We start from the raw sequence: 20,051 nt of genomic DNA, 5'->3' as shown, positions 1-20,051 counted from the left end.
GGGAGATTCCCAAGCACTCCTTACAGGAACTATGGTGGATGGAAAAACCCCTTACTGAAAAAGGTTCTTCAGCACAGCCTGACTAAACTGAGCATCAGATCTTGAGCTCATGTCTAGACAATAATGCTTACAAAAAAAGCAGATGGGGAGGCCCAAGTAGCCACCTTTGCGATGGTCTCCCAGGGGACATATTTCTGAAAGGCTGCCTTGCCCTGCACCAGGTGTGCATGAATACCTTTAGGAGGCTTCAGCCCTTGGGCGGTGTAAGACTCCGTAATGCAGGCAGCGATCCATCGAGAAATAGTCGCCTTAGAGGCCTGCTTACCTTGTGGGTTACCAAAGGTCACAAACAGTTAAGAAGAACTCCTAAGCTCAGATGTTCTGTCCAGATAGAACGTAAGAGCCCTTCTAACATTGAGGCAATGCAGAACCCTTTCTGCCTCTGAGGCAGGGTTCAGAAAAAAAGACTGGCAGGGAGATTGACTGGTTCAGATGGAACTCAGATACCACCTTCGACAGGAAAGTAGGATTTGTCCATAGGACCACCTTATCCTTGTGAAAGGCCAAGAAGGGATGCTCCACCGACAAAGCCTGGAGGCTCACTCACACGCCTGCTGAAGTAACGGCGACCAAAAAGGACACCTTCCACGACAGGTGCTTGAGGTGCACCGTTGCAATTGGTTCGAAAGGTTTATGGCACAGCGCCGTCAGGACCACATTTAGATCCCACGTCGGGTGCGGACTACGAATCGGACGATAAAGGCACGTCAAGCCTGCAAAATGCCTCGTAACCACTGGGCTAGCAGAGAGTAAGAGCATTGGTCCGTAGATAGGTAAGCAGAAACCGCCGAAAGATAAGTTCTGCATGACATAACGTGAACGCCCGACTCTGCTAAGTAGGATACAAAGGACAGTACTGTGTTAATTGTAGCCCCCCTTGGGTCCAACTGCTTGTTTAAACACCAATTACAGAACCTGAGCCATTTGCTTCTGTACTGGGACCTAGTCGAGGGTTTTCTGGCTGCCTGGATAATACGCATGTTATCCACAGACAGGCCAATATACTCTAAAGACTTGAACTCAGGCAACATGCCGCCAAGCTAAGCAATTGTGGGGAGGGGTGCCACAGCTGCTGTTCCCTCTGGTGAAGAAGATCGGGGGTCACCGGTAACCTGAACAGCGGATACACCGACAGGTGTTGAAGTTATGAGAACCAAAACCTGGCCGGCCACCACAAAGAGAACAGTTCACCGAGTTCTTCAATTTTCAAATCGTCCGGTGAACTAGAGGCATAGGCGGGAAAGCATAAGCCCTCATGTTGTTCCATGGAATCTCGAGAACATCCCCTAGAGAGGAGGCTCCCATCCCGCTTCAGCAGGTATACAGAGGAAGCTTCTTGTTTGCCGTTGTAGCAAAGAGGTCCACTTCCGGTGTGCCCCAACGCAGGAAAATCCATGAGAGGACCTCCGCCTTCAACTCCCACTCGTGGCTGTCCATTGTTCGCCGGCTGAGCGCATCTGCCGTGACATTAAGCTGGCCGGGATGTGTACTGCAAGTAGCCAGACACCATGAAGAATCGCCCACTCCCAAATCTGGATGGACAGGTCCAAGAGGGGGGGGAGACTTGGTTCCCCCTTGCTTGCTGATGTAATATATCGACACCACATTGTCCGTGCGGATACGGACCACTTTGTTGGCAATGATCGGTCTGAACGCCGTGAGCGCTAGGAAAATCGCCAGAAACTCCAGATGATTTATGTGAAGGAGCTTGTCCTGAGGCGACCAAAGCTACGAGACCTGAAGACGGTCCAACGTCGCACCCCACCCCAGAAGGGAGGAGTCCGTCGTGACTGTTACCATCGGGGTTGGGTCCTGAAACCCCGCCCCTACCGACAGGTTGCTGAAAGACGACCACCGGACCAGGTCTGCTCTCATGAAAGCCGGAATTGTTATCAACTTGGGAGTCCAGATCCACAGCCTGAAGCCAAGAACTCCAAAGAGCCATCTGCGTCCGCCTCATTTTGAGATGGGCAAGAGGAAGAGCCAACACACACGAGGCCATGAGACCCAGAAGCCTCTGGAACCACCAGGCCGACATGGTCTCCGACTGCGCAAACATCTGACACGTGGCCAACAGATCCGCCATTCTGTCCCCGGTCAGGTACACGCTGCAGTCGATCATGTTCCAGCGAAAACCCAGGAAAATCAAGTCCGGAGAGACCGTCATGGAAGATTTCCGCCAGTTCATCGACAGCCCAAGGTGGAACAAGAGCTGGAGGAGAGACTGAAGATTGCAGCCGGCTTTCAAAGGGCACGGGCTGCGCAAGAGCCAGTCGTCCAAATACGGATACACATGGATACCCTGCAGACGAAGATAGGCCGCGATCACCGACATCATCTTCGTGAAGACACGCGGCGCCAAGCTGAGGCCAAAAGGAAGCACTCGAAATTGGAAGTGCTTCTCTCCCACAGAGAAGCGAGATATCTCCTGTATGGATTCCAAATCAGAATATGCATGTACGCATCATGAAGGTCCACCACGCTGAGCCAATCGCCCATCAGCAAGGAGGACCGTATCTGGCCGGGCGTGATCATCTTGAACTTCTCTTGGGGTAGGAAAAGATTGAACTGGGAAAGGTCTAGGATGGTGCGCAGGCCAGCCTGGTTGGGTTTGGGCACCGTAAACAGCTGGGAGTAGAAGCCCTCCCCTCGTTCCCCAAGGGGAACGGGTTCCACAGCTCTGAGATCCAGAAGTTTCTGAATCTCGGCTTTTAGGGAGGATGACGCGACTGCTGGAAAGGAGGGTTTTAGGGCGGTGTAGGGGGTAAGGGTAAGCGGAAGCCCGCCCAAGCGATTGACAAGACCCCACTGTCTTCGGTGATGGTCTGCCACTCCTCCCAATGAGACGCAATGCGTCCTCCCACCGGGGTCTTGTGCGAGCACAGAGAACCCTCATTTTGGTGGCTTTTCAGTGGTGTGACCACCTGAACCTGAGGAGGAGGCTGAGGAGCGGGAGAAAAACCGAGTCCGTTGCTACATCCGGCGGTTATTACCCAAAGGGGTATCCACTCTACGAGATTTCCGTTCTAGAAAACCTCTAAAACCAGAAGAGGGCCGGCTTTGAGATAACGGTCTCTGGGTCTTAAAAGGAGTTTTAACTAGGACTGACACGGATTTAGCTGTCTGGGTGCTGTCCTTCGTCTTGGTCAGCTCCACATCCGTTGTAGAATGGAACAGCGTCCAACACCTTGTCCTGCACCTCCTTTGAAAATTTGGTGGCATGCAACCATGCCTGTCGGGAGGTATCAACTCCCAGCATAAGGCCCCGAGCCGAAGTGTCTACGTGGTGAGCCGCAGCCTCCAACAGATCCTGGGCCAAGACCCTGGCATCGGACAATCCCGCCTTAAAGTCTTCCAGCTTTTCGACCGGAATGAACACCTCGAACTCCGACAGACCTTTCCACATCCTCATATTCGCCCCTGCTAACACTAGTTCTGCATTGGCCTGCCGGAGCTGCAAGGCCGAGTTAAAGAAAATCTTCCTCCCAAGGGAGTCAAGGAGCTTGTCCTCCTTCCCCAGAACCTGAGTAGCCGTCGTAGAAGAGGATGCTGCAGGCATGGACTGTAAAGTGGCCGCAGCCACCACTGTGGAGGAGGGGGGCGGACAAGACGACAGACCCACCTCTTCCGAAGAATGCAGCCTGTATCGCGCGTCAATTTTCTTATTGACGAGAAGTCCAGAGTATGGCTTTTCCCAGACCCTACGGACCTCGGCCAAAACGTCCTTCTGCAAGAACAGGCCGGTTCGCTCCAAAGGAGACAGGGTGAACGCCCCAGAAAGCACACCCTCCTGCGGAGCGGGTGCCTCGGGCACCGGAACATCCAAAAAGCACATGTCCAGTACCCGGTCATGAAAAGCTCTAATAGAGCGGGGCAGGTCCTCATTGTCCTGATCGCCCTGCGCCTCATCCGACAGATCAGGATCCTGCTGAACCGTGTCAGGCACTGCCTTGTCCACAGGGGACAATGGGGGCAATGGCGGAAGGGATGGGGGAGGCACCGTAGGCTACGGTGCCGACGGAGCCACCGGAGGAGCGGGTGGAGTCGGAGGCGCGGGTGGGCATATCTCCCAAAAAAGCCCCTTGAAATATTCCCTCATGGGGTCGGTACGCATGAGCGTCTGAAATTTGCTGAAAAAAGTGTCCTGCAGGGACTGTTTTGGAGCTACCGGAGGAGGCCTCTCATGAGGAGGATAATTCCAGGTACGCAACGGGGAGGGTTGCTACACAGGCCCATCCCCCTAAGTGTCCACAAAAATCAAAGGTGCCGACCCCACAGGCAACGAAACATTGTGCGGAAGGGCCATCCGAGCGTTCCAGTCGTAAACTGGGAGAAAAGGATGCGCACAAGGAATTTTATGTCCATCCACAGAACAAAGCCCTACACCTGAGGCCGATGGCGTAGTTGTAAGGGAAGCGGCCAAAATGACCGCTGTGGTCGTGGCGAAAACGGCCGCTATTTTGTCATCACCTGAGGGGAACTGCGGCACTTGAGGAAGTGAGGCAGAGGTCCCCGTCAATGGATCAGGGGTCTTAACTTTAGCCTTTACGTAAGGAACCTCGGCAGAGCCGGTACTATGAGGCCTGGAATGTTTCTGCGACATACCAATAGCCAAATTAGCCTTCTCAGGAAGGACCTCGGCACTGCCGGTAAAGGAAGAACTTTCCTTCTTTGCCCCCTAAACAGTTCTGGCGTCGCCACAATAGCGGGAACGGTGAGAAACAACTTTCACTGATAAGGCCTTGCCAGGCCTCTCAGAAATGTTGGTAACTTTAGCCTCTGTATTAGGGACCTCGGACCCAGGTCCGGTAACAGCCTTACAAGAGCGGGCCTCGAATATCCGCTCAGTAACACCAAGCCCAACCAAGGCCTCGGGGTGCACCCCGGTTTTATTTTTGTGGGAAGCCGAAAAAGAGGCCTCAGAAATAGCTCCGGTACCCCACGACTCAGAACTGGGTCTGCAAGCAGCCCCCACAGCAGGGGCCTCGGAGTGTACTCCGTTATCCACAGGCCCCTTACGGAGACCCTCGGAGAAAACTCCAGTACAATTTTTAGGCCCAGAAGGCACCTCAGGGCAATCCTCGGTGACAGAGCGACTAACGCTCCTCCCGGCTCGGGAAGAGCCCGGAAAGGTATCTCCCGGCCGGGGTGCTCTAAAAAGTAAAGAACTTACCGGGCGTTTCTTCTTTTTGTCGATAAAAGCTTGAAAATGCAAGGGAGGGGCACGTCAAAACACCTCCTCCCAGCATTCCAACCGACGTTGAAGTGCCCAGACCGAAAGGGAATCACAGTAAAAACAGGAGTCCCAACGGTGGTCCGGAACCAAACACTCGAGACAAAGAGGATGGGAGTCCGCCCTTGCGAAACGTCGGTGACACAATGAACAATCTGGAAAGTCTAGTTTGAACGACATAGACAGACTAGTACACGATCGCTAGCGAGAGCCAGAGAGGAAAAAAAGGAAGAAAATCTTCTGCGGATGCAAGTTAAATGTTAAAGTTATTTGTACCGCGCACCGTCACCAACGGAATTGGTCCCCAGGCGCTCTGGCGGATCTGTAAGTAATAAGGGGGGGATTGGTTAGTAGGGTGAAGAGGGAGTAGGATAGTGAGAGGAGTGGTGTTCTGTTGGCAGCTTCAACTCGGTGTCCACCGGGTGCTGAGCTTTGGTGCGGGTATTGGATCGGTGTCAGTCCGCGTGTGCTGTTGCTCCGGGTTATGTATTGTTGCAGTGTTGTGAAGTGCGTGCGGCTTGTTGTGCGAGAGATGGTTGTGCGAGTTTTTTGAGTGAGATAAGTATGCAGAGTTTGAGCTTATATTGGTTAGTGGGTTACATGACCTTTAGCCTGCTAACATTCACAGTTTTGTCTAGGTGTGGCACTTGTTGGCCTTCACATGTGGGCATGCCAACATTCACAGACTTTTCTAGGTGCGGCGCAGGCTAGTGTTTAGAAATCTGTCTAGGTGTGGGCATGCTAACATTCATAACTTAATCTGGATGCTACTCAGGCTGGCGTTCACAATTCTAAGTGTGGCACCTGCTAGCATTCAAGTTTCATCTAGGCGCGGGCATGCTGTCCTTCAATCAATCCTATCTAGATGCGACGCAGGCCAATTGTCCACAATTCTAAGTGTGGCCTGTGCTAGTCTTCGCGTTTAGGGTAGGTGCGGACCTGCTAATATTCAGAGTCCTATCTAGATGCGACGCAGGCTAATATTCACAGATCTATCTAAGTGTTGGCATGTTGTCATTCAGGTTTCACCTAAGTGCGGGCATGCTAACATTCAAAGTCCCATCCAGATGCGACGCAGGCCAATATCCACAACTCCATCTAAGTGTGGCCGTGCTAATATTCACATTTCTATCTAAATGCGTTTGCCGGTCTGGGATGGTCCGTCCGGTACGTGCGAGTGGGTGAGTCACTTGAGGGCTTTCGTTTGGGTCTAAGTATGTGATCAGTCTCTGGAGCCTTCCTTTAGTGGTCTCTGGAGCCTTCCTTTAGTGGCTATTTTCCATGATATCTTATGCTGTGTCGAGTGGTTGGTTCTTTGGTTTGAGTGTTTGTCCAATTTGAGAGTGGCTGAGGTCGGAGTTATTTTCACCGTTGTTTTAATGTCTACGCATTCTAGTGCGTCTCCGTTATGGTTACGCTGTGAAGAGCCATGATTTGAGGAGTTTCCTGAATGCTAGGTGGTTTGTTGTGTTCCGTATATTCTTAGGTAGGTCGTTCCAGGTTTTGGGTGCCTGGTGAGAAAAGGAGGATCCTCCGAGTTTTTTTCTGTTGTAGGGTTTTGGTTCCAGGCGTATGTCGGTGCTTGATCTTAGTGTTCTTGTCGGTTGAAGTAGGCGTAGTTTGTCGCTTAGGAATTGTGCGCCTTGTTTGTGTATTGCTCTATGCGTGATGCACATGGACTTGAACTTTATTCACTGTTTTAGTGGTAGCCAGTGTAGTATTTTTAGCGCGGGTGTGATGTGTTCTCTTCTGGGTAGCTTGAGGAGGAGTCTGGCTGCTGCATTTTGTATGTGTTGCAGTTTCTTTAGAAGTCGTTCGGGCATGCCCAATTATAGGCTGATGGTGTAGTCTACTCTGGACATGATCAGAGCAATGATGGTAAGTGTTCTGTTGGCGAACGACAGGAACGGTAGGATCCTTTTTGCTGCTCGCAGGAGGAAGAAACATTTCTTGATTACCGAGTTTACTTGTGGCTCTAGAGTGAGGTTGTTATCCATCAGGACCCCTAGGTTTTTTACAGTTGATGATGGTTCTGGTGTGGTGCCGAGCTCTCTTGGCCAGGGGATGTAGTTGATGTCTCCTCCTTTTTTTGAGACAATCATTACCTCTGTTTTGCCTGGGTTGATTTTGAGATGGCTGAGGTTCATCCAGTTGAATATGTCGCGAAGGCAATTCTCTAGTGTGGTGTTTTCTTCTCGGGTATCTTGTATGTCGAAGATTATTTGAGTATCGTCGGCGTAGTTGTAGAATGTGAGGCCGTGTTTTTTGATGAGTTTGATTAATAGGTACATGTAGATGTTGAATAGAAGCGGTGAGAAGGCTGATCCTTGTGGTACTCCGCACGTGGAGTCTCTGGGTTTGGATTTAAAAGGTTTCATCCATACTGTATCTGTTCTGTTTGTTAGGAAGGATTTGATCCATAGTAGGGCAGTGTCTGTTTTCCCTAGTCCTTCTAATCTCTTTATGAGGATGGCGTGGTTGACAGTGTCGAAGGCTGCAGACAGATCAAGGAGAATCAGGGCGGTACTGTTGTCCGAGTCTGCGTTTGTTTTTAGGTCGACCCATATTGAGAGGAGAGCTGATTCTGTTCCTCTCATGGGTCTGAAACCAACTTGTGCCTGGTCTAGTAGGCAGTGCTCTTCTATGAATTCTTGGGTTATTTGGTAGACGTACGTTTCTAGCAGTTTGGCTATGTAGGGTATGTTGGAGATGGGTCTGTAGTTGGATAGGTCCTCTACGTTTCCTGTTGTGTCTTTGAGAAGCGGCTTGATGTAGGCTGATTTGAAGGCCTGTGGTACTTTACCTGTTGAGATTGAGAGGTTGAGAAGGTTCCTGTGGTATTCCATGGGGGTTCCTTGTTTGAGAATTGTTTTGTATATGTCCGGGGGGCAACGGTCTTCAGGAGAGCCTGATTTGTTGCTTTGGTTTACCAGTTTGACGAAAGCCTCAACTGATATTTCTGGGAAGTTTCGTAGCTTGTTTGCGTGTTCCTCGTCGGTGTCGGTGGGGTTTGAGCTGTGATCGCTTGGTCTGTTTTGTATGGTGTGTTGGATGGAGGTTATTTTGTTGTTTTGCAAGTGCGTCCAGTCCCGAATGAGTGGAGAAAAGGGCTGATGGGCGATGCGCAGGGCGGAGCCGAGATGGGCGAGGTTACGGTCGCGTGCCGGGCCCCGCGCAGAAAGAGAGGAAGGACTAAAAATGTTTGCAATGATTTTTTATAAAGTGCTACGGTCTCATCCCACAGGACGGAGGAATGTCCCATAAGTATGGAGAAAAGGGAACAGGACGTAGGAGTAATTAAGATCGACAGGATACATCAGGTAGGCCCACGGAGAACAGGCGAACCGGGAGTGCGCCCCCGAGATGTGTTGGTCGCCATATCCTCATACCCTCAGAAGGAACAGATACTAAGGAAGGCAAGAGGGATGCGCCACATCAGGATGAATGGAGTGGAAATTCAATTGTTCCAAGACCTGGCACAAGTGACACTGCAGAAAAGGAGAGAGATGGCGACAGTGGTAAAAGAGTTGGTAGCGAAGCACATTAGGTACAAATGAACGTTCCCATTCAGACTTCTCTTTTCATGGGAGGGTAAGTAACGGAGGGTAACCTCCTGTGAGGAAGGGCTACAGATAATGGATATCCAGGAAGAGGAAAGGGAGGAAGGGAAGCAAAAGACAAGGGAAGAGCCACACAGAAAGCCATGGAATTGAAGGCGGTGCAGCACAAGAAGAAACAATATTCGGGCAAGAAATGATAAAGGCAACAAGACGGATACCCACCCATGAAGAACTCAAAATGCAACCGAAGGGACAGATGGCAATAACACTCCAACGATAAATATGTAGTTGCGGCGAGGCTGGGGCCCTCACCGCCGGAATCCGGGTGAAGCTGGAAGGTAAATGCAGGCTTTAGGATTCTCCACGTGGTTAATCCCGAGTGTGCAGAGGGCCAGGAGCGACGGGCCACATGTCCTATCATCCTTAGGTCCCTGGGCCCTCGTCGGAACAGTTAATGAAATGTTAAGGGAGTTTATAGTTAATGGGGCTAGGTGGAGGGCTTTGGGGAAGGGGGTAAAGAGGAAGGGGGAAAAACCAGAAGGGAAGATGGAGAGGGGATACAGGGCAAGAATAGCGCATACCGGTAGGATATACGGATATGGGAAAACTGAAAATTCTTACGTTTAATGTGAGGGGCCTAAACGCCCCAGTGAAAAGGAAGAAAGTAGAGTACCTCCTTCAAAGGGATAGGTGGGACATCATACTACTGCAAGAAACACATGTCAGATCCCAGGACAAAACAAAACTACACCTAAAAGGGTACAAGCACATATTACAATCCAATGTGCCAGAAAAGAAGGCAGGAGTCCTGATAGCGCTACATGATAGTCTAGACATACAGGTATTAGACGCCTTAGTGGATAAGACGGGTCGATATGTATTTGCTAATGCTGCACTCGATGGGCACCAACTCACTTTAGCCACTATACGCGCCAAACACGGGACAGGACAGTTTTCTGTGGGAGACAATGGGGAAACTAAAGGAATTTGCAAAACGAGAGAAAATAATGGGGGGGACCTGAATCTGGCATGGCAGCCCAATATAGATAGGAGCGGTGTAGGGCACCAGGGGCAAGGGGCAGCAACAAAAGATGGAAAATCTGGCGTTATGCAATGTGTGGAGGGAGCTCAAGGGACAACAAAGGCGATATAACCACTACTCCCATGTGTACAACACAATGTCTAGGATAGACTACTTCTGGGTCTTGGGGGAGTTAATGGGGAGGGTCCATGGGATGGACATACGTCCAAACTCGCTATCAGATCATGCCCCCCTGAGGGTGGAGAGCACATCACCAGGGAGAAATAAAGGTATGTGGAGGTGGAGGCTCCCACAAGAGATACTCCAAGACCCCATTGAGTACTTTACCCACAATGACACGGGGATGTGGCCCTAGTGACCATCTGGGAGGCTTTCAATTCGGTAATGAGGGGTCACACGATTGCCCTGAAGGCGTCAAAAGACAAGCAAAGGCTCCAATGGAAAAAGGAGCTTGAGGGGAAACTAAATGAAATTCAATGGGAATGAACGCGAAACCCCAACACTAGCCTAAAGAAAGCCCTAAGACCTGTGCAGGGGCAATTACAAGCGATCCGCACGAAAAGAGCAGCGAGAAGTCTACTATACCTCAGACATTGGGACTATACGAAGGCCAATAAAGCTGACAAATACCTAGCCAGACAACTACGGGCCAAACAACACTCCCTAACGATAAAGAATGTCCGCAATAAACAGGGGGGGACACAAACTCGGACGAGTGAAATAGGAAAAGTCTTCAGAGACTACTACCAAACCGTGTACAAGACGGACAACCCCAACAGCAATGACCAAGATACATACTTAAATGCCCTGACCATACCACCAATAACGAAAGAAGTTAGGATTTCCTAGAGAGGGAAATCAGGGAAGAGGAGGTAAAAAAGCCATTGCAGGACTTGCGATAAACAATGGCCCAGGGCCAGATGGGATCAATGCTACGTTCTACAGGAAATGAGGATAGCTCAGCGGCAACGTGGGAGTCTTGAAAGCAAGACGACACAAAGCAACACAGGTTTGATCCCCTGGTGCGCGCTTACAAACCTCTGGGTGTTGAAGCGTGTCATAAATACACAACTAAGACAAATAAAATCAATTACGCAACTAAAAAAAAAACCTATTTCTGTAACAGCGCCTCGATGCCCGCGGGCTGAGTGAGCGCTTTAAAAATGTAAAAAAAATAAAAATAAAATGCAGACTTATTGACCCCATTCCTGACGAGGCCATTTAACTAATTCAAGGAGGTGGGGAATCTGACACAATCTATGAACGAAGCCAAGGTGCTCTGCTAGCATTCCACAAACCGGGGAAAGATCCAGCACAGCCGGGGCCCTATCGCCCAATTGCCCTAATCAATCTCGACACTAAGCTATATACAAAAATCTTAGCGACCAGACTCTCCTCTATTCTCCCAAACCTTATAAACCCAGATCAATCAGGCTTTATTCCGGGACGGCAAACCCACAACAACACGAGACGAATCCCATACAAGGCAAATATTTGTTTTGCAAAATTGATTAGCAGAAATGGCTAAATAAAATACATTTTATTAGCAATCAAACCTAAATGATTAGCATTTCTTCATCACTATTTACAGTAGGGAGAGGTTATGTGTTGTTTATTTGCCGAAACACTGAAGCAAATAAACTCTGTTACCTTAACGTATCCTGGTAATCAATGCTATGTTGTAAGGACTGTTTTCTAAAATGCCACAGGCAAAGAAAATAAGAAAAGGGATCGGATAATTTGGAATGGTAGGTCAGTGAGTAAGTATGACAAGTTACAGATGACAGCACCCATGTGGAGATAGCAAGGTGTAATCATTTTTAAGAAGAGAAAGGTCAACGAGTGTGTATAAAATGTGCACTATCTATAGTTAACATCTTGTTTAGGCTAACTTATTTCGGGATGCAAGTTCCTTCTTCGTGTCGTGAATGCTAGCAACTGGCAAAGCAATGGACTGTTAAAAAAATAAATGGTGACATGTGCCTCAGAGTGAAGGACCCAATCTTCTGACGCCAAAACCTGCTTTTTAATATTACAGTTTCCACAAAGAGGGCACTAAAATGTAGATAAATAAAAGGCATACTGTAATCTCTGTAGTTAATCAGTGGCAGACCTCGGATGTTATAAGAGAGGCAAGCAAAGTCTTTGATCCCTAAGCATAGTAATGGAATTGGGCTGTATTTTCCGGGATCCAACAAAAAGTCTCCCGGGATCTCGAATCTGGGAAAAATCCAAAGCCATGGTCCCAGTGAACACTGTGCATGCGGCCTTCAGTGTGTTTGGGGCTGTTTTAACAGTGCCGAAGCCAGGATTCAAACCTGGGGGTTTGGGACCAGGGGGGAGACACCCACAAAATCGTATGAAGGTCTGATCACTATGGCTGCAGAAAAGATTTAAATACTGTTTCTTTTATACTTTGCCTGCAACATTATAGGAAACACCCCTATCCTTATTATTTTGCATACGTTCATGTTCATCTTCTTAAAGGCAAAAATGCTTGAGAGGGGATAAGAACAATTGCCTTCTTTCCCCACTCTGGACTCCCTCCCATGTCACAGGTGGGATTCCACAGTAAAATATTTTGATTTCTAGCACGGACTAAGCAATGGACTCAAACTAGTTATCAGATACACAGGTATTGCATTATTCTGCCAGTTTTATTGTTGCCATACTTTTTAAAAACTTTCTGGATTCTGTGTTTGTCAGTGCCACATGGCCAACTATTGCTGGCCATTACTTTGGATCGATGGGGATATGGTGCCAGTCTTCGCTTTGGCTTTCAACTGCCAGAGAAGATCTTCCAGTTGGTGCCTTTGCGCTCAGATGTTCACCATGTTTATGGGGTTGATGCTGCTTTAGTTCGTTTTCGTGATCCCAGGCATTCTGCTGTTTCTGTTGGATCTCTTCGGACCCAGATCGTATGCAATTGCATTGTGCTTTCTCATCTAGAGAGGTGACATTTACGCACAAAGAGTGGAAGGGAAATACCTGCCTGCATTTAAAGCTCCCAGCCAGCCACTAAATACTAAATGCAGTCTTAAATGGTAACTATTTAAATGACTTGTTAAAGCAGCATGCATTGTGTATGGAAATAACTTCATTTTGCTGTACTCGCGTATGTACATAGTTATTGTCTATGCTTGATATCTTGATTAGTAGGAGCTGAATAATGGGTATGAGGTTGTCCCCATAGATACAGAGTATTGGGGGAGGGGAGCCCAAGTAGGCAACAAAACAACCCGACAGTATCTAAAGCCGTATCGAAACATGTTAAGCCAAAGTTAATAGCTGTACCTTTATTTTCTACATCATGAATGGAAGAACAAATCAGGAATACAAATAAATGCAAGCCTGAAAAAATGTTCTTTTAACCATTCTACCCACACAACAGTAAGATATAAATGCACACTTTCTGCTCGTCAAGCTGGTAGACATTGGATAACAAATATTTACAGGGAATTGTTGAAAGCAACATATTTGTTAGGAGATGTGAGCAACTTTCAGTTGGAAATATTCCATCTCAGTGCCAATTGCCTAACCAGTCATGCATACGAACGTCCCAGTTGATATAATAAATTGCGAGAACACATCGTTTTTCCTCAGCAATTTGCACTGCTCATGTGGGCTCGGAAACTGAGCAAGCTGCTTAAGCAACCACCAAAGAATATCAGAGGTGGTGGAGGGTTAAAGCTTAATTAAACCATGAATAGTGTAGCAGAGAGCCTAACTTTGCCCCCTCACAATGACTATACATGTAAAGTGAGACCATGCGAAATGTCGCTATTGCTGGAGTAGAAATCTGACAAGGCAGCTCGGCAGGCTAAGTAACTATTGCTGAGAAGTAACGTGCATAGCTACCTTTAAAAACTATGGTATTTTTCCAATTTCTGGATTCCAAATATGCCTCATTACACCCTAGCTATCCACTGCCTTACTCCGTTTAAAAACCGCTAAAAGCGCCTCTAGAGACAAGCTACAATATCCTTGTTCTGCGACGGCTCACTGAAAAGGGGCACGACGCATGCATTCTTAATAGACATTCAACACATTACAATGCTAATTATGATTATTGCTTGTGTGGTGGTGTACACTGGAACAGACGTCAATATATATTTCACCTTCCCACAACCCCGCAGCACGGGTGGCACAAAGACCTGGCAGGACACGCAAAATCGTACTGTAACAACGCTCTTCTTGTCTCGAACTAATGCTCTCACAATGTCTGGTGATCCCTGGCAGAGAGTGCTAATAAAGTCTAAAAAAATGTTCCTTTGACTGAATGTATAAACACCAGCTCTATCAGCAAAGGAATCACTTCGAGCATGAGATGTGACCCTCGCATCCGCAGCTGGATAAACGGGACAAACCCATGGAAGGAATGTGCCTACCAATCTTGTGCCCTCGTTTAAGACATCCACGGCACAGAGCAGCAGCAGCAGGTGCACTAACTTCCATTCACTATGCTCCACTGGCAACATGAGGCGCCTGGGCTGGGCCCAGTAATGGATCCAATCTATCACCTCTGCCTCGCCTGCATGTTCCGCACACCATGCACTCTGAACACCATCTTCACCATTAGTAATACTGCTGCTTAGGACTCGCTCTTAAAATCATGTCACAGTTAGTGTGACATTATTAAGTAAATAAAAAGCAGATCAGTGTGATTGAATCACAAATTGCAATGAGATACGGCCTTGCATACACCTCGTAGAGACGATAGGCATCACTCGGACCCCGGCGATATTGCTATCGGTAGACGCCAAAAAGGCATTCGACGAGTGGAATGATCGCTCCTCTTCAGAACTCTGAAACACATGGAGTCGGGGGAACAGTTTATAAAAATGATTCAGGCAAACTATAACTCACCCTCCATCAGAATAGCCATAAATGGTGAAGTCACAGGGAGAGTAAAGATCACCAGAGGCACAAAACAAGACTGCCCTTTGCCCCCCCCCTATTATATGCTATTTTCCTAGAACCACTACTATTCAGAATCAGAGCGACTATTACCCTAAAAGGGATAGAAATGGCAGGGAGGACACACAAGGTCATAGCATATGCTGACGATATGCTGGTTACCCCTAACGGACCCAGTGCAAACACTCCCAAAAACGATACAAGAATTAGGGACAGAAATCGGAACTACTGTAGAGCCTGGAGAATTTCCTTCAACGTCACCATCCTAAATGTGTCCTTTCTCACGAAATTGTTCAAAGCCCTGAGGTCCAGGATGGGATGGAGTCTTCCTCCTTTCTTGGGTACTAAAAAGGAGGATACCAGCCCGATCCTCTATCCTCAGGTGATACCTCTTCCACTGCACCCTTTAACAGCAGGGCTCTCAGTTCTTCCTAGAGCTCCTGCTCCGGTTGTTAGAGAGGGGGGGGGGTAAGGAGGAGTGGTCAGTCTGGGGGCCTTTTTAAAAAAGGCAGGCAGTACCCCCATCTGACAAGCTGCAAGGCCCAGGCGTCTGATGTTATCGTCTTCCACCTGTCCTCGTGCTTGGAGGTCCTCCATCCAACCGGTTAAATGCGCGAGGAGAACTCAAAAGCGGCTTAACAGGCACTGCCGCCAGGTTAATTGCTGCTGAACTCTGCTGGCCCTTAGAAACGCCTTATTCGGGGCACAAAAAACACCTCTTGCCTTGCTGCAGCCGAGTATCGCCTGTAGCCCCCTGCCTCTAGAGGCAAAACTGAAGAACTGCTTGGCATGATGCTGCACCACTAACCATAGAGTCTTAGCAGCCAGGTTTGACTCATTAAACTTCTCGAGTGATTAATCTGCCTTTGGCCCAAACAGATGTTCGCAGTCAAAAGTCATATCTAAGAGTTTGGCTTCCACATTGCGCAACAAACCCAAAATGTGGAAGTACGCTGCCCTCCTCAGCACTGTGCATATTCACAAAGCCTGGAAAATGCAGTTTGCGGTGTCGAGACCCATCTGCAGAGCCTCACAGGTAACCTCTTTGCCATCGCTCACTGTGTCTACAAAACCATCTCTCAGCTCCCCTGTTGGGAGATGATCAGCCGCCTCAGCAATTGTCCTCCACAGTATGTCTGAATACTTAGTAAAGGCACAGCTGGCATTGATTGTTTATAGAGCCATGCTCCCAGACGCAAAAACCTTCTTAGGTAGGGTGTCAGTCCTTTTGATTTTCTGTCTGTGAGCAGGTTTGAGGTGGATGTGGCCGATTGTGAACTCACCGTTATGGCCTGAACTACCAAACCTTCAGGGCTAGGGTGCACCGAACGGAAAGGCAAATCTTCCCTGGCTGGTTTATATTTCTTTGTTAGCCCAGGGTCTATGATTGGCGTGGAACAAGGGTTCTGCCACAATGCACCAATTGGGTCAGACATGGCTGCAATAAAGGGCAACACTCATTCTGTATGAGGGCCTTTATCTAGGATGTCCATAAGGATGTGGTGCGCTGGCCTTATGTTTGATACCCCTGGTTTAGAGCGTTGTAGTGTTAAGTCCAGCACAACCAACTGCTCTACACAACCTGAGCACTAGTTAAATTAGATAGGAGCTGCTTGAAACAACACTAAAATCGGCTTTACAAAGTACAGCACCATTACTTTCGCCCACCAAACCTTGGATAAGGATAAATTAAATGCATGGTGAAGATAATGATAGTACTGAACGCCCTTCCAAAAGTCTAGGTAGGAGTAATGGAACAGAATATTGCTATGAGAGGTCAACAGTGATTTTGTCTAAAGGTGGAAATATACAATAAGTACAGTTTTAACCAGCACTTAACATTGGTAGCTGGCCTTTTATAAATTGTTCCCAGCTCCTACTGCCAGGGGAACTGAGGCATAGCTTCTGCCCTCTAGACAGTCAGGGATAAGGTACACATATTGGCACTCATAACACAGTTTGACAGTCACTATTCTAATCCCAGATAAAACACAACCCCATTGGCCCATCAGCTAATCAACAGAAGCCCCAAACTTTTAAATGTACACACATGAAATGCCTGCAAGATAACATGTAGTATGGAACAAAATATCTAACTATGTTAACCAAAGCCCACAGCCCCTTATTTTGAAATCCCAATCCTTACATCTGAAATCCTCAGTCACTTAACCTAAAACCCAAAGTTTCTTAACCCGATTTAACCATCCGTCCACAGCTTTTACTTTCAGTACAAAAACATACTAACCATCAGATCACAGTTCCTCAATGCAGTGACATCTTCTACACCTGGAATCCAGTGCTTCTTAATCCCAAACTGACAACACAATATTATGGGACGTGCCCTCTCCCGGGATAAAGAACACCAGACTGCCTAGTCATTACCCACAAACACACAACCTTTAGGTCTTAATCATGAGCATTTAAGTGCAATTTCAGAATTAATTTACTAGTGTTTATGTCCTTAATGTTCTTGGTGTAAATAGTCTTCAATTGCCCTAAACATCTTATTGGTCTGGGAATTAATCCACAGTGCCCCCTTGCTAACCACCTAGAGATTTCCTATTGGTGTATCCTGTTGCTGTACAAGGTCTGTGCGTTGTCACAGCTTCCTGTGCATTAGCAGGTGCGTTGTACTCCTCTGCTTGTATGATATGCCAAGCTATCTTTCAATGTACTGAGGATGGCAAGGTGTGCCCTTTATATTTGAGCCAAGGTTGTCTGGGTGCATCCTCTTCTCGTGTGCCATGAAGATCTAGGTGTATGCTAAGGGGTTAGGTAGACACATACCTCTGACACCTTCTTTTGCAGTGGTGATGGTACTGGGCTTCCCTCAATGCTCTCCGTCTCACTCTCGCTGTTGCTGCCGTCTGTGTTGGCACTGGTGGCACTGGTAATGCTGGTGCCACTGGTATGCCGCAGTTTCTTTTTCTCATCCCTGGATTGGTTCTGGTGCTTGTAGTGGAGCACAGCCTCAAAATTCATCACCGCCCAGGCATGCCAAGCCTGCAAACAAAGTATGAGGAGAGGTGAGAACAGACTGAAAGCACAAGAAATGTCGATGTATGGAAACTAGGTGATGGTGGGACAAGAAATATGTGCACCCAATCAAAATAAGTGGCGGAAAGAGTAGAGAGAGCAGCAAAACTGCAAGAAAATGATAGTGGGACTAGAGACAAGATTACTTGCACAGATGCTGAAAGAATGAGTACAGAGACCAGCATGCACATGAAGTATTGATGGCAGGACTAAAGACTGGCACATCGGCACAGCAAAGACAGGGGCACTAACGGGACCCACCAAATACAAATCAAAATCTGCCAACATTAGAGACCAGCAAACATGCACATAAAATAATGTGAGACCAGAGAGAGCAGCATCTTAACATAGCAAGTTGTGACAGGAGCAGAAAGACAATCACATGTGGAAAGCAAGAGATGGCGGGACTAGAGACAAGCATTTTTGAACAGCAAGATATATGAATATAGCCACAAGCACAGGGGCATGTGAGGCAATGGTGGGATGAGAGACTTGAAAAAATACTTAGCAGCTAGTCATGAAAGACTTCAATGGGTGGACAGCATGCTTTGGGATTAAAGATACCTGCACATCTTGAAAGCAATAGATTTAAGAACCAGAAAACCATTGATTGGGAATCATATGATGACAGGATTATAGGCAATGCAGGGACAGCCAGCAATATCAGTACTAGGTGAATTTAGGCAGTGGAGAGGCAGCAGATCAGATGAACAAGTTACTTACCTTCTGTAATGTTCTTTCTGAAGGAGCCAATCTTCTTCCCACACGATTCCTCGATTGATGAAATACCCTCCAGGTGTAGGATTGACTTGAGTTTTTTTCATAAGCCTCCCAGAACTGCATTGACTTCAAAACAGCATCAATGATGCCCATTATTCCAGTCATGACATCAGAGATATATAAAGGGAAGAACATAAGTCCCATGTCCTCCACCATTCCCACCAAATTACCCTACCCTCAGAGGCCAGTATAGCAGAAATGACATGTTTTGAGGGTAGAATGGCAGGGCTTTTGAGAAATCTACATGATGAAGCTGTATCCATAAGAATGACTGTCACACCCGTCTCCCCGTGGCGCCTATGGAGCCGATGGACCATCCGCCATTAATGGCCCATAACGTGCTGCAACACGCTAGTTGTTTCCATCATGGCCGCCGCTTGAATGAATAACTTCAATCGGGTTTCCTGACGGGGCAAGTTGCAACCCTCTGGATTTCCTTAGGGGTAAGACGCCTGTCCTTGCTATCTACTCTGCATTGTTGCTTTTGTTCCTTCTATGTGTTGGGTTTTCCTCTCTTTGGTTTCCCGTGGTTTCTGTGTGGTTCACTGCATCTCCCTCTTATGCTCTCGTGCTTCTCTCCAGTTTTCTGGTTCCCAGGACTCCCGCTTCCCCGATCCTCAGTACCTCCCTCCTGTACTCTGGTCTCCCGCTAACCTGGATCTCAGTGCCCTCTTGCAGTACGCTGGTTCTCCAAACTCCAGCTCTCCGTGTACTCAGTTCTGGGCTTGTGAATTTCGACATCTGTATCCTACTCATAAAGACTACCTTTCTTGACTCTCCGACAGCCTTTTTAATCCGGGGCCCTATCGGGAGCCGTTTGTCGTCTCTTCACTTCACTGCAACCTCCCAGGGGTTTTTCTGCCTGTATAGGCTTTTGCCCTGTCTAGCTGTTTCGGGGAAGGGGACGCAAGTCTGCCAGCTTCCAGGCAGACATAGTGGCTTCCCTCTGAGAGGGAAGCCTTACCTCTTCAGGGAAATTAAGACTACAAAAAAGAAGGAGAAGAAAGGAAGAAGGGGTCCTCATCCTCGAGTCAAGAAGGAACAGGTGAGGAATTTGGAAACTTATCGGATATTGGAAACGAACTTGACAGAACAATACAAAAGGTAAATAACTTGTTCTTCTAATAGGTACATTCCACTACAGATTCCTCCTCTGATGAGACTCCCAAAGCAGTACAAACAAGGATGATGCCAGGAATGTGAGGAACAAACCAGAATCTCCAGAAGAAGCTGCTAAGCACATCACAAAGACAGGTGTTCGACCCAAGCAGAGAATCCAGGCAATATGCCTTAGAAATGTGTGCAATGAAGCCCACGAAGCAGCCTACGAGATGTCCAGAATTGGATCAACACAGTTGCTTGCCCCTTCCAAGGGAGCACACAAGGGAACTCCTTTGCCTACAAGGCCATAGCATGTCTTGAT

At 47.9% G+C, this 20,051-nt stretch overlaps 1 protein-coding gene across 4 annotated transcripts in view; it reads right to left on the bottom strand.

Annotated features, from left to right (window-relative positions):
- The window catches only part of MTOR (mechanistic target of rapamycin kinase), a 2,476,747-nt gene that overhangs the window by 921,296 nt on the left and 1,535,400 nt on the right, over positions 1-20,051 (bottom strand). For all 4 annotated transcript variants that reach the window (XM_069609933.1, XM_069609934.1, XM_069609936.1 and 1 more), the window contains one exon: positions 17,600-17,815. In XM_069609933.1, the coding sequence (XP_069466034.1) occupies positions 17,600-17,815 (216 nt within the window). The remainder of the gene's footprint in view (positions 1-17,599; positions 17,816-20,051) is intronic.

This window comes from Ambystoma mexicanum, chromosome 8, assembly GCF_040938575.1.
Source record: "Ambystoma mexicanum isolate Mex_15411 chromosome 8, UKY_AmexF1_1, whole genome shotgun sequence".
NCBI classification, from domain to species: domain Eukaryota; kingdom Metazoa; phylum Chordata; class Amphibia; order Caudata; family Ambystomatidae; genus Ambystoma; species Ambystoma mexicanum.
The sequence above is the reverse complement of the archived record's forward strand: the minus strand, read 5'-3'. Positions and strand labels throughout refer to the sequence as shown.